The sequence below is a fragment of the Amblyomma maculatum genome, chromosome 3 (genome assembly GCF_055883805.1).
Source record: "Amblyomma maculatum isolate TAMU_Amacu chromosome 3, ASM5588380v1, whole genome shotgun sequence".
Classification (NCBI taxonomy): Eukaryota; Metazoa; Arthropoda; class Arachnida; order Ixodida; family Ixodidae; genus Amblyomma; species Amblyomma maculatum.
The window spans coordinates 196,501,019-196,515,680 of NC_139346.1; the positions used below are offsets into that span (position 1 = coordinate 196,501,019).

General features: G+C 44.4%; 1 protein-coding gene across 1 annotated transcript; it reads right to left on the reverse strand.

The window, feature by feature from the left end:
* Positions 1–1,913: 1,913 nt before the first annotated feature.
* Positions 1,914–11,838, reverse strand: LOC146197349 (uncharacterized). The gene is made up of 4 exons (XM_084599169.1): positions 11,687–11,838; positions 7,896–7,996; positions 6,536–6,628; positions 1,914–2,276 (listed from the first exon to the last, which is right to left on the reverse strand). The coding sequence occupies exons 1-4, from the start codon at positions 11,730–11,732 to the stop codon at positions 2,028–2,030; spliced, it is 489 nt and encodes a 162-aa protein (XP_084455295.1). The 5' UTR covers positions 11,733–11,838; the 3' UTR covers positions 1,914–2,027.
* Positions 11,839–14,662: the final 2,824 nt, after the last annotated feature.

Below are 14,662 nucleotides of genomic sequence, written 5' to 3' on the forward strand. Positions count from 1 at the left end.
CATCACCAGCGCAGCTGGCGATACCCACTGCCAGAGGTGGTTTTTTTTTTTCACTAGTGTAGCTGGTGTAGGTTAAACAAATGGCCCTAAAGAGAGCTAAGATACGTTTCTCAGGTGCCCGGCGTGGCTGTCAGGATGATTGACAGCTATAATAGGACAGGACAGGATGCCGGACACTGAATGGGGCATTACAGGCTTTCGCGTTAAAATTTTCGGCCAAACTCCGACACACAAGAAGACAGCATGAGATGAATGCGTATCCGTTCTCATGTATAGGGAAAACCAAAAAAAAAAAAAAAATCCGAGGTCACTGCAGTCTGCACTGGAGAAATGCGTAAGCATGCTCATTGCTGTGTTGTCCGGCAGATGCATCAGCGTGATTCCGCGAATGAAAGATACTACGACGTCATCACCTGATGACACCATGGCAAGTCGTGACATCACATCAGGTTATGACATCACGGCTGGTGATGACGTCACCAGGCGATTCATGCGTATACGAAGTTCACCCCGCCGGGTGATCCAGGCGTGCGTGCGGCGCCATTTATTTAGCGCTTCCTCGAAGACTGCACCACACAGCATATAGAAGCACACTCAGTTCAGCAGGCATCAACGGCGTTTCAAATTGTTTTACAGGAAAGAAAAGGCGCAGTATCTGTCACAATTCTTCGCGGAGACCTTAACCGAGCCGCAAAGAAAAAATTAAAGATGGCTTAGATCTGCTATGCCTTGATATAAGTAGCGAAAAGCAGCGACTACCTCAGGATCAGAAGTTAATTTCTGCAGTCTTCTGCGCCGTTCGCCAGCAGCTAAACTCTCGTTGGCTTCCATGTCGAGCGCGTCTAAGTTCACCTGCGTTCTATAATTCGTTTACAAGAAAGGAAAGGCGCAGCATTTGTCACTCGCGGAAGCCTCTCGCGACGCCATCTGGCTCTCGCGACGTCATGACGTCGTTGAGAGCATGGCAACTGACGCTTCGCGTTCAGCTAGCCATTAAAGAAAAGCTGGAGATGTTCTGGTCTTGGCTTGGCCAAAGAAGCCATAAAGCACGTATGTTAACAGCTTTTATTGCGAAAGCAATACTACTCGCACTTCCAAGCCTTCGCGTGACCCGGCCGCAGTTACGTCTTACTCACGTGATGATGTGACGTCACACCCCACGTGACACACGGGCTGGCAGGAGCTGCCAACTTGGGTCCTCGTTTTACATGGGACGGTTATGTCAGAATAAGCCTGCTAGGACCCTGGCATTCACGTTACCCCTATAGGCCACTAAGGCACGTTCATACGGCTTGGTTAAAGCGGGGCTTTATATGCGGGCTGAGGAAGAAGAAAAAAGAGAAGAAGAACGCTCGGTCACCCGCAGCTAATGCTTTCGCTCAATATTTGGTTCAGCAGCGTTGAACCCTTGTAACTTTTTTTCCGTAAAAGCATGCCCCAAAAGGCGTAAGCGGGCGTTTCGTGTCTATGGCCGAGTACGTCAGCGTTTTCAACGACCTGCCATGCTCTTGACATGATAAAACCTGGGGACAGGGAGCACGGATGATATTGGACTGGCACTTTGCGTGAAAAAGTTTGAAATATACCGATAATTACGGGAACGCTTAAAGACCATAGGAAAGCCCCTTTCCCTCCCCCTCTATCTCATGCTTCATGTATTCCATTTGCTTAATGTAAATGAGACGTCACTTCACTGCCATCAGGACACTTTGCAGCCCTATCAGCCCTCTTGGTAGCGGCGTCTCTGTAACTGACAATGTAGACTATAATGAAGTTAATGAAAATACAAGCAGTACAAGAATAAAACATGGACGAGGAAAATCGAGGACAAGCCCATGTTTCATTTTCATTTCATTGCAGGCTATTTTTACACTAATTAAGCGATGTTTTATGACCCTTTGTTCAACCTACACTTCGTTTTCGGATTTATTGAGTTTATTTCCCAAAGGATGCACTTTATTCTGTAACATGGCAGATCTTGAGGCAGAGGCACTAGGTGGCCTGCCGCGATCGGGCCTTATTATACATCACTGCTCTTCCGTGATTTCGGCGATCGGTGTTGGAGAGCCTTGGTCATCAGCGCTAGCAAGCCCTGAAGGAGATGGAGTGCTTGGTTGTTCGCCTAAGTCTTCCAGTGGTCCAGGGGACGGGGCTGGTGACTCCGGAGATACGGGGGCGCCTTCTCCACCAACTTCTACTTTCTTTTCTTTGTCAAGGCCTGGGGCCTGAGATTCAACGCACTCCCCTTCCTGGCAGACTCCTGCTTTGCCTTCGACCTGCACCATTAGGGCAGATTTAAAAAGCAAAGGAAAAGAAAAAGAGATCGCATATAGTCGAAGTGATTAAAATCATGCCACTGTCTTCAAAGAATCATTGATGAATGAGCCCGGATACCTGTATTTTAATTATATATCAAGCTGTCGTATAAGATTGTCTCTTAATAGCAAAAATAAAATAACATAAAAATAGGGGTTTGCTTCACATCCGAGCAGTTTGTTCCTCAGTGCCTTTACCTAGCACACGCCAGCCATGATGGAAACGGACGGAAGATGCGCTGGCCGAGCCATCACGTTCTTGCATTAGCATTTCGGAGAATTAATTACTTCCCATATCCTCAAATGGTGCGCGCCTGGCAGATACAAATGCAGTGTAATAGCTTTATTTATTTATTTATTTATTTATTTATTTATTTATTTATTTATTTATTTATTTATTTATTTATTTATTTATTTATTTATTTATTTATTTATTTATTTATTTATTTATTTATTTATTTATTTATTTATTTATTTATACAATACTGCAGGCCATAAAAAGGCCCTGGCAGGAATGGGGCACAATCGAGCATCGTTATACACACCTATGTACAGTACATTTTTCCGTGGAAAGAAGAGAGCAGAAGGAAAGAACAAGAACACATTTTTGATATATTACAAAAAATAGACGTTACTGCTTCAAAAATTGTTGAATTGCGGAGAGGACATTTGTACCTTCAAACACATGCGAAGGCAAACCATTCCACTCGGTTAAAGTCATTGGGAAAAATGAATATTTGAATTGGTTTGTGCGGGCAAATACAGGAGTTAGTTTATGAGGATGATGACGCCTCGTAACCAAACCAAAGTGTCGAAAGTTTAATTTATTCCGAACTAAGAACGCGCAGCTGTGGGCGATCAAGAAGCAAAACTTCGTCGTTTTTGAAATAAATGTTTTTACTGTACTACTACTACTACTACTACGACTTACTGAAAGCTAGAATATAGGGAGAGAAATGACAAGTGTGCGAGCAGTGCTTTCTGAAAACCGAATAGAATACAAATATGACAGCCTTCTGCTGAATCGAATAGCAATAGTCTAACTCAAGTCATATACATTCAAGTCATATGCATTCGAATAGACATATGACACGGAATGATTCATGCAGGACGACTAATCTACCGAAACAGCGAAGCGCTAGCTGTGACGCTGCGGCAGATGCTAAAACTAAAAAAAAAGCAGGTAAAGAGGATCTTTTTATTTTGGTTACCTCCAGGTCTCACCAAGGGTATACATTTTATGGTCGTTTTAATAATTTTGTGACCGTCATATGACACACGTAGGGAAATTGCCATTTGCTGCTCCTGATAATGAATGCACAAACACCACATTTCCGCAGACGAGATGGTCGGTCGGTCGGTCGGTCGGTCGGTCGGTCGGTCGGTCGGTCGGTCGGTCGGTCGGTCGGTCGGTCGGTCGGTCGGTCGGTCGGTCGGTCGGTCGGTCGGTCGGTCGGTCGGTCGGTCGGTCGGTCGGTCGGTCGGTCGGTCGGTCGGTCGGTCGGTCGGTCGGTCGGTCGGTCGGTCGGTCGGTCGGTCGGTCGGTCGGTCGGTCGGTCGGTCGGTCGGTCGGTCGGTCGGTCGGTCGGTCGGTCGGTCGGTCGGTCGGTCGGTCGGTCGGTCGGTCGGTCGGTCGGTCGGTCGGTCGGTCGGTCGGTCGGTCGGTCGGTCGGTCGGTCGGTCGGTCGGTCGGTCGGTCGGTCGGTCGGTCGGTCGGTCGGTCGGTCGGTCGGTCGGTCGGTCGGTCGGTCGGTCGGTCGGTCGGTCGGTCGGTCGGTCGGTCGGTCGGTCGGTCGGTCGGTCGGTTGGTTGGTTGGTTGGTGAAGGGAAAGGCGCAGTATCTGTCACACTTGCTCTGTGGACACCTGAACCGCGCCGTAAGGGAAGAGAGGAAGGCGGGAGTGAAAGTGGAAAGAGAGAAAGAGGAGCCGTAGTGGAGGGCTACGGAGTAATTTCGACCACCTGGGGATCTTTAACGTGCGCTGACATCGCACTCTGGGAGAGAAATGAGCGAGGCACGGTACAGCGTCTGCAGGGTTTGCTTAACGTGCCTGAGCATTGCCGAATCGCCCAATAGTAACACGATAGCGTTAAGGGTATGCGAGTTGCAGGTCAGCGTCGTCGCCGGCGTTGTTGTTCTTGAATGCGAATTCCTAATTTGTCGACAGGATCCTGACGTCCCAGCCACAGGACTTCGCGCGGGATTTTCAAACATCTGACAAAGCCGGCGCTAAATATAACGTCACGCGTGAAATGGAAATGGTTAAGACACGGCACACAGTGCGAAATATTTAGATTGCCGCATGTCTCAAACAAACGATCTAGTTTCAAGAAAATTTAAAAAAAAATTAGATTTTAGGCGTATTGCGAACCTGACTAATACAGCATGCATATTACGCCTGTACAGCTTACAAACAAGCAGGTGTTTATGTGTATGTTGTATGGTCTTTCACGAACATTTTTATCTTACTAGCGTATGAGCATGTGTACTTATTAGCACTAAGAAGTACTTATGTAATTAGACAGTACCTCAGGTCATTACTTACAGAGCACCACCAAATTATAAGGTCATTTCTGAACAGTATGAACGCCGCTGATCTCTTCCCTCCAACCTCTGCTGACCGATTATAGCAGCACGTCGGGCGGAATCGGTACGGATTCTTTTTTGTTTTTGTTGTTGTTTAAATTCAGTGAAGGAAAGGCGCACTTTGTTGAGACATCCTGCCCATTATTAGAAAATTATTTTAGAACGTACACGAACCAAATGAAGTCGTAACAGATAATCATGAACGTGCGTTATTAGACTCGGTTACGCATATCTCAGAAGCTAGACAACACATCCATCATCTAATCGGCGATCATAGAGCAATAAGCATCCTCAATGTCCTTACAGCATGATACAATACGGCACTTGGATTCGATATTCATTGATAGATGCTTGAAAACATCACAGTCGTCAGGCCACCTTATTTGATGTTGTTCGTGGAAAGCTCTAGTTCGAATGGTGGCAGGATTGGTGAATTATAAAGGCTTCTATCAAGCTGAAGTTTATATTCTTCGAGGTGCGCTTGTCCCAGTTTTATCCGCATATAAAATTTTCGCCTAACTTTGAAGTACATTTTTATATTTCCTCACGTGATGGCCGATCATCCGTCCTTTGCATTAGGTTCATATCTATAAGGACAGCCTGCATGCTCTGTATTGGCAATATAGCCATTTACATGTGACCACTGCAGCACGTCGTACAACAACGCATCAGCTTTCTACATTAGGGTGGGTGCAAGATAAATGTTTTAGTATATACTAAGTGAGGTGCAATTACGGCCAGCATTCAGTTCTTAGTCGCCTTGAGTCGGTGCCCCTGGCAACTGTGCTGTTGTTGAAGACATATAGTGGGCAGTCGTTAGAGTATTTTCTTGACACGGAGGGCATATTTACTACTATAGGCTTTGAGAATCAGACTTGCTTGGCTGCCATTAAAACCATTTGGCGCAATAGCGTATCTGTGCCTTCGCTATATCCTAAATTGAGAAATGCGGCGACCAAATATTAAAATCTCGGCGATGATTAGTTGCCAGTATACAATACATAAGTACGCCCACGTTATACCGTGTCAGTTTAACGTCTTCAAGTGGGAACCCTTTGTCTTGCGCACAACAAAAACTTATCACTGTGAATCTGAATTTTTTAAAATTTAGGTTACCCCTAAAGGCCCTCCAAAGAATGGTATTACATGGGGGGGGGGGGGGGGGGGGGGGGGAGTGATACAATTGTAATAAACACGCTGCAATTATCAACAACAATTACAACAAGAAACATTAACTAAATATTAAGTATAACTAAATATTAGACCAATCTTTCGATAAGAACAAATCAAGTGTAGACCTCATTTTTAGATAGCTGATGTAACAAACCGTTTGCCAGCTGCAGCCCTATTTGCATGCTTGTATATCTGCAGAAATTATCTTGTAGGGTGCAGTGCCTTCATAGCTGCACTTAAAGCGGCTGCTCCAGAAGCTCGTAAAAAGTGTAAACATAGTGCGACCTACGCAGTAATGTTTTTGTCTGCCTTGGACTCGTCGTCACTAAGCGTCTTTGCTACTGCGGGCTACTGGGTGCATTGCCGTGCATTGAGTGCACTGTCATGCAGTATTGTGTGCGCCAGAATACTCGTCACATTCTATCGCCAGAAGCCAGTAGCAATTAATAGCTGTTTTTACTTTGCATGGTGTCTTGTCCAAGTATAGCCCGAAATTCCAGGTCGTATTGTCAGTGCTGCAGAAGTAGATGCAAGTATCCGGCTTTTCCGCGACCTAGGGAAATAAAAAGAAAAATCAGAATGAAGGTTCAGAGAATAGCAATCATGTCGGGCATCCTGTTATTTTTTCGATGCATTATGCAGGCTCGCGAGGCCTACGCGAAGATTAGACAAAGTTAATGCACAGCAAATTGAGAGCTAAGTGAAATGATTCTAAGGAAGATAAAACAAACAAGCTTTGTTCTGCAAAGCCAATATTAGAAAAATGAAAATCATGTAGACATCCGGAACATTTTATCGGTTCCCTTTTTTATGTCTTCTTTGCGTAGGGGACACGCACGCTACACACAACTGCTAACAGGGAAGACAGGTACGTGAAATATGATTCGATGAACTAGTAAATCGCATCTTAGTCGCATGCACAAAACCACAGAAGCGTGAAGGACAAGGCACTTAACTTGTTTTAACAATGCACACATCCTATTTCATCCGATACGAGCACGTACTTGTAGATTTTACACACGTTTTTATGTTTCTCAGGAAAGTCGATGTCGTAAGCCATTAATAGATCCGCGTTACAAAAAGGTCATCAAAAACTAACTTCACTTAACAACTAAAACAGACCATTTAGCCTTGTTCTTGGCGCATGATAGCCATATTTGCTTATGCCACATAAACCTTCATGTCGCTGACAAACACGGTTGATAAAAATGGTGGTCATGTCTGGCAGCAGGGATAGCCACGTGAGTACAGAGGTGACTTGTGGGAAAAGTTCGACGGAAGCATCTTCTGTTCTTTCAGATTTTTTTTTTTTTATAGCGAAGCTGGACTCCTCCGGCTTACGATTTAGCTTTACGTCGTGCAGGAAGGAGTAAATGAGGCACAAAATTAAAAAAAAAAGAAGAAAACAGAAAGCTTACGCTTGCTAGGGGTTAGTTTCGCAATTTGCATAACATAGTGCAAGCTTGGACAATATTTTAAAACCTTATGCTGTAAGCACTGTTGGGTTACGAAACAGAACATTTTTTTTTTTGTTTCGTCGCTGTTAAAATGCTTCATACAGAGTAGACATATGTAAGTGTCGTTCCGTATATTTAACGAACACGAGTGCCCTTCGCCTGCAACTTTCCGAGTCATGCCTAACTACGGCGCCTAAAAGAGACATTTTGACATTGTGATTCTGATGACTGTGGTACACGCGTCTAGCTCTAACAATCCCCTCGGGCTCCTCTCGCTCAAGGTTGCAAAACATTAATCGAAGAGCACAGCGAACAGCTTTAGTGCTTCCAAGGTTGGGCAACACATTCCTCTGCTTTACTCACGTGAAGTTCTCCCGGGTTGTCTCCTGGCGCCCGTGAGATGCACCTCCAACGTGGGTCACCATAGAAGGGGCTCCTTGCCGCCACTGCTGCCAGGAAGCACGCTGCAGGATTCCAACGTAAAAAAATTACGGACGATCAGTGGTATTCGTGCGGCGCTATATGCTTTAGCATTGCAGCTTGCTCGGGCCATTTGCCCGTCCTTTACACAGCTTGAGTTTCTAGACAACACGTCTGCGTCTTAGAATGTGTTCTCACCATGAGTTTATAGCATTCGAAGTTCTCTGGAGGTATTAGAATCGTGGGCACGAGAGGGAGGGGAGGAGGCAAGAGCGGAGGGTATACTACTGGCTGTAGATTGGAGTTATAGTCTAATGCACAAAAACATGAGCTTAACATATCGAATCGGCACATAGGCAATGATAGACGCTACAGTGGAAGGCTTGATGATAGTTTATGCAACTTGAGTTTCTCTAACATAAGCTCACTTTGCACAGCATATGGGCTTTTTGTATTTTGGCTAGATCGAAAAATCGAGGTCATAATCAGAGTCGGAACCACGACCTTGGCATCAGCAGCCTAATGCTAAAGCCAGTTGAGCCATTGCTGCAGATTATGCGTGCCAGCGCGCGAAGGCAAAGCAAACAAAATTAAAAGAGCCTTTTGACAGAATAATTATTGCATTGACTGAAAACATAGCAGAGCGACGTAGCTCTATAAAGCGCTGATCACCTGTCACCATCAAGTCAGTGAAAAAGCATGCCATCACTTTCTTTTTGTCCACTGCAGTGCAGTAATGTTTCTGGAGTGCCAGAAAATTCCTTTCTGCATAAAGCCCGGGCACGGTGGCTCAGTTGTTAGGGCGCATGGCAGCCAAGCCTGAGTACGCGGATTGGGTACCGGTCGCGTTCATCCAAGAGAAAAATACCATGGTGTCGTTTACAGCGCCCCACGCTCCTCTTCATCGGGGGTCTTAGCGCCGCCGCAGTGACTCAATGATTGGGCCGCTCGACTGAGTTCCTGAATGAGCTTTATTTCTTCGAACATAACATTTGAGGCTCGCGTCGAGTCGCGTACAAAATTCTATTTACTTAAATCTAACTACATGTTCCGAAATGCTCGCTACGTTCAAGAATATGACTAAAAGCGGATACACGATGCGGACTATTTGCTGATACTGCCTGCTAAGGCTGTGTTGGATGTTCTAGCCCCAATATGAGCACATATTATAAGACGTTTGACGTCACCACGTAACGCAACGTTACTGGGCCCAAGGAAAGACGTACACGACCTAGGCAGCCCCTCCACTCACACCAGGTTATATACTTCGTCCTCTTAAACCGAGTTCCTCATCTTCATCATACATCTGGCTTATAACAATATATTTAAGTCTTGAATCCGGAGCGTTTCGACGGTATAAGCGCAATTACTAAAGTTACAGCTTTCTACAAAAAAAAAAGCGATAAACATATATAATTATTTACAGGCCAGTTCTGGTGTCACAATGGCATGCCATTGTGTCAAATAATAACAGATACGCAGTTTGGTTTTCTTACGCGTAAATGAAGCAAAGCCTCATTATTATGGAAACAAGAGTAAATCTTGTAATCTTTCGAAGAAAAAAAATTTCTCTTGGCGTTTTTGTAGAATTTTTTTCAGGCGTTTGACTAGATTAGTCACAATCGGGTCTTTGCAAAGCTGTTTCACTACGGATTATGGGGCCCCGTTCATTCGCTTCTGGCGCCATATCTTACGCGCAGCTTTCCGTTTACTGGTAGTGATAGTTGCATTCCTCGGAAAAAAAAAAAAAAAAGGGGGGGGGGGGGAGCAACTGCAGGCGTACTTCAAGGCAGCATCCTTAGATATTTACTTTTTAATTTGTATATATTCACAACGTTATTAATCAATGCCTGAATTTAAAATGTGTTATCCATGTAGATGATGTCACATCGCTTTTTTCGTCATATGTGTAAAAGTGATAGACAAGGCAAATAGGACGCGGAGGACACTGCAACGATGGTCACTAAAAACTAATGTTTCAACTGATTCTCTGATTCAACTGATTTTCAACTAAAGGTATAACGATAGCGGGCTGATTTCAGCTAGATTTGAAAACAGTAGAGGTTATAGAAGACATTAAAATTATCAGGTGTAAATTTTAGCAGTCAACTAAGCTGGGAAAGTCGCGTTGACGCTGTCGGCAGTAAACTTTCTCGTGTCACGTGTTTCATCACCGGCATCATTGCTTCTTTCTATACAAAGTTAATGTTCATGTCCCACGTGGACTATGTGCAGCTAGATGGAAAATAACTACAGGTACTAACAAAAATAAAATATACATTCGAGTATATATATTTAACTTATACATATACATATGCATGTACATTCTACTTATCTTCTAAAATACACATTCTACAAAAGAAGTCTATACATTCAGTACTGAACGTCGGTGAAATGTACATTCGTGTTATTCTTACCACCGATTCAGGGCTGTAAAAATATCTTAAATATGCAAAATTAGGCTTGCTGATATATAAAAAAAGAAATAATACAGCGCAAATTAAACTCGGGACGCAGCACATTTTTTGATGTATGCCTGGGTATCCTCTAACCGACACAGGGAACTGTGGAACGTTCCAAAATACCGAATAATGCATGGTACACATTGCCCAGCAGACACGTTACCCCGTCTTTTAAATAAGTTTCAGGCAGGAAATTTTAAAGTGTCAAGAGTACGCCGCAAAGATATGCTGACTGTATGCGCTATTTTTTAGGCTATACCGAGCTGCAAACGTGCATTTTTATTCCATGTTTTTTGTTATTTTTTTCTCGATCACTTTGCTATTATTCCATTAATCTCTTTTTGTTACCTTGTATTTTTCACATTGCATGCTTCTTGATGCTTTGCAATGGGGGGTCAAGGGTCACGTCAAGAATCCATTTCTGTCTTTATTCCCTCGAACCACTCCATGTGCTCATGGGAAATAAAAACTGAATTGAATTAAATTGAACTATTGAGGCGTGCGACCAGGGTTAGAACCCTGCCCCGAGGCCTCATTTTGGTAGAGGCGGAACTAAAGGCGCCCTTGTACTGTGCGATTTGATTTCACGTGAAAGGAGCGCGGATGGTTTAATCCAAAGCTCTACTCTAAAGCGTGCCTCAGAGTCAATGTAGCTTTGGGGCGTATAACCTCGTATGTCATTCTATCTTGTTATCATAACACTCTAGGGTCACAGGTAAGGACTCTTAAAATCATACTTGGTGCTTTAAATTTACATCAGTGGGTTCCTTTGCCTAATCCTGGCTAAAATTTTCGAAGTTATCATATTTGTCTTTCAAATATCTAGTGACGCTCAAGAGCATTGGAGTTTGTACGACGGTCTTAGCCCAACAGTAAAAAATGGCGCTGTACGAAATTTTGACTGAGCCTTGTCTGAAGACAGGCCAGGAGAATGAATATGTTTGTTCAAAGCTCCCTGCTAGCTTCGGTCATCCGGGTTTCCATACCAGCTCTCTCAATAAAAATCCGGCCGTTGCTTTCATATATTGGACCCACTATTTTTTACTTGGCAGTAAAGTGGCGAAAGCCCCAGTATTGATCCGTATTTGGAGATTTGGGGACTTCCTAAGCAATGCTTTTATCTCTCTCTCTCTCTTTTTTTTTTGCATCCTGCAATGGCTTTGCGAAACTGGAAGTGCACGGATATCACTACATTTCTAGACTCACAATGTTTCGTTGGCCATAGATGAGCAAAAATTAGCTTTCAAAAAATCGAAGTCGAAACAGCCTTACCGATCAGTAATGGTCTGACCTCCATGATTTTGCGGACTAATAGCATATTGGACTGCGTTTCTTATATACGTACGTCGTATCCCTCCAGAGGGTAAGGGCAACCAGAAAATAATTACCGAAACCGCATCCTTAACAAGAAAAAACTTTCTTGTAAAAGCTCTGGTCAGTATTATTCGGCGCTCATCAGTCTTGTTCGCCGCGCTTCTGTACCAATGAAAGACAAGGCGCGGCAGCGATGCTTCTTTCTTTTTTTTTTTTTTGTACGTGTGCGTGGGTGTGTGCGCGTGTGTGGATCTGTGGGCGTTTCTTTTAGTTTTTTTCTTTCTATTTCTTGCTTCCTCGTCCCAACTAGTGAAAACTATAGGAAACCTCAAAGAATTAGGTCAGGTTTACAGGTGCCTAGGCAAGCAACGTGCATTATAATCTCAGCGCTCAAGCGTTCGTGGCTGCGTCGATCCATCTGCGTGTGGTGAACGGGACTATTTCAAATGATCCCTGCAGATAAAATTTTAAAGTTATGTTCAACAGCACAGAACTTATCAAAGTGTCTATGTTCTCTTGATTTTATACGTCGCTTCAGTGACAACGTGACTGATGGCGTTGTTATTTTTCAGGTTGCAAAAACATGGTGATCAGTTTTGCCCATTTGTCCTGAGATGTACGTGCATAGATTTAGTAATAATTGTTTTATGTCTGGGCGTTTCGTGGCCGTATTTCTTTAGTGATTTCTGACCTGTTGCTGCCACTGAGCGCTGCTTTACAATGACAAAGGGCCGCCTTTTCTACACACTTTGAGCTTTGGCAGGTGCTGGTAGCCTTGTCTAAGTGAACCACTCCATGCCGGGTCTTTGAGTGCGTTTCATGATTGGCGAAGCCCTACTCACACAAATATAAATACAGAAAAGCGTTCTGATGTTCTCTCCGCCAGCGACGCTCCGAATACTTGTGTCGTTTACCCGTATTCTTGTAGCCTACCACAGTATAGAACGTCACTTACGCAGAGAGCTTTGAGAAAGCGCTACTCAAGTTAAAAATATCTGTACTCGCACCCTCTAATTTTTTTCAACAGACGCGAAATATCGAAGAATTAAATAGTTGAAATTGTCATAAATTATTAGAGTTACAAATAATAAAAGTTAGCATAATTAATTAACAACCGTCGTTTAATCGCAGTATATAGTTGTACAAATTTTATTACCCCCCCCCCCCCCTTCGAACCTCAACTGAACGCTATGGAAACGCCCTTCATTTTAAAGAAATTCATTTATACTCATTTCAGTTCTACGAACATTTTCCGCGGCGTCATCCTGTGTCTCCCACGTGATACTGAGCACTTCAACAAGCACAGCCCCCCCGTTTTGTAGCAACTTTTACGTTGAGAACCACGTTTCATTGCCGTTTGGCGAAAAATGACCGTCATTAATCTTTAAACTGAATTGGCTGTCTAAACAAGCTTGCAGTCGGCGGAATCCATAGCTGGCTTTGCACGCTTAATTGGCTTCATAGTCATAGCCAGCCATAGCCAGTGCCTCAGCCCTACTAGGCATTTTAGTTCTAAGAAAGGCGTGTATGAATGATGGTTACGCGCGATCTGCTGAAGCAATGACCTACCGTCGTCCACCACCGAAGTGGTGGCGGGTGCAATGACGGCCTACAACAGATAAAAATTCGGTGACAGGCTAGCCCCCGCCGCAAGCGGCGGTGGCCTACCTGTCCTTGTCCCATCAGGGCCAGGATCAGCCACCCTCCTCCGCCTCCTCCCCACGGCACCGGAGTGGTGGTAGAAATTAGTTCGGAGACCTCCGCTAAGAAAGTTCTCATAGCCCACTCGAAGCTTCAGGGCGTTGAGACTGCTTGACAGCTTCACTGGACCGCAACTTTGAGGTTAGCAGGCTTCCGCGTCAACTACATCATTATGAGTAAGTAAACCAAAACATGATAAGGGCGCAAGCCATAAGCTGACTGTCTAGCCTAAAAAATGGGCGCCGCACCCTTTTCACCTCACTAGTATCATCATCTGGAAACCATTCATGGGAAGATTTTGCTTTTTAGTTTCAGAACTGGTATGGGTAAAGAACTTCGGTCACCAATGTGGTGGGTGAAATGGGACGTTGTATTATTTTGGTCCCACTTCTCTGATACAAAATCCCTCGGCACACACATTTGTGGGTACCCATTTTCTATCCTGCTGTGCGATGTCAGCGCACGTTAAAGATCCCCAGGTGGTCGAAATTACTCCGTAGCCCTCCACTACGGCTCCTCTTTCTCTCTTTCCACTTTCATTCCCACCTTCCTCCCTTCCCTTCGGCGCGGTTCGGGTGTCCACAGAGCAAGTGTGACAGTTACTGCGCCTTTCCCTTCCTGTGAACCAATTTGACGCCAACAGCTGGCCACGAGTGTCAACCATTGCGAGCCTACTTATGTAGAAGACGAAGATCATTTACCGATTTTGTGTGTGTGTGCGTGGTGCCGGATGAGAAAGAAGAAAGTCTCGCTTTTTGTGTCTTGCCAGCACGATAGGAAGCATAGTGGTGGATCTCAGTAAGTATAAGCGGGATTATGCAACTGGAAACGAAAGTTCATGGTATATGCGTGCTGGGTAAAACTGTTACTGCAGCGCAACGTTAAAGCCTACTCGCATGGTGTTGATACCAGGTAGTCACCACCTGGTCATTTTAAATCCTCCTTGTGGGTACACGCCGTTGTATTGTGAGAGTAAAAACAAGAACTAGCGGGTGGAGGCTAAACATCGCGTCGCACTCGCAAGTTATTCGATGACTTCACTGGAATGATGTTTTGCATACGCGCATTATGCGAACTTTTACCGCCGACTAGACATCATTGCAGCATATTTGTCGTGCGTTCAAATTGTTATTTGAGATTTCCTGGTAACATTATTCCTGGCTGTAGTGTAAAGTGCCGACTAGTGTTTGGCTAAGTCGTGCTGCATCTGCTTTAATTTTGTTTAACGGTATT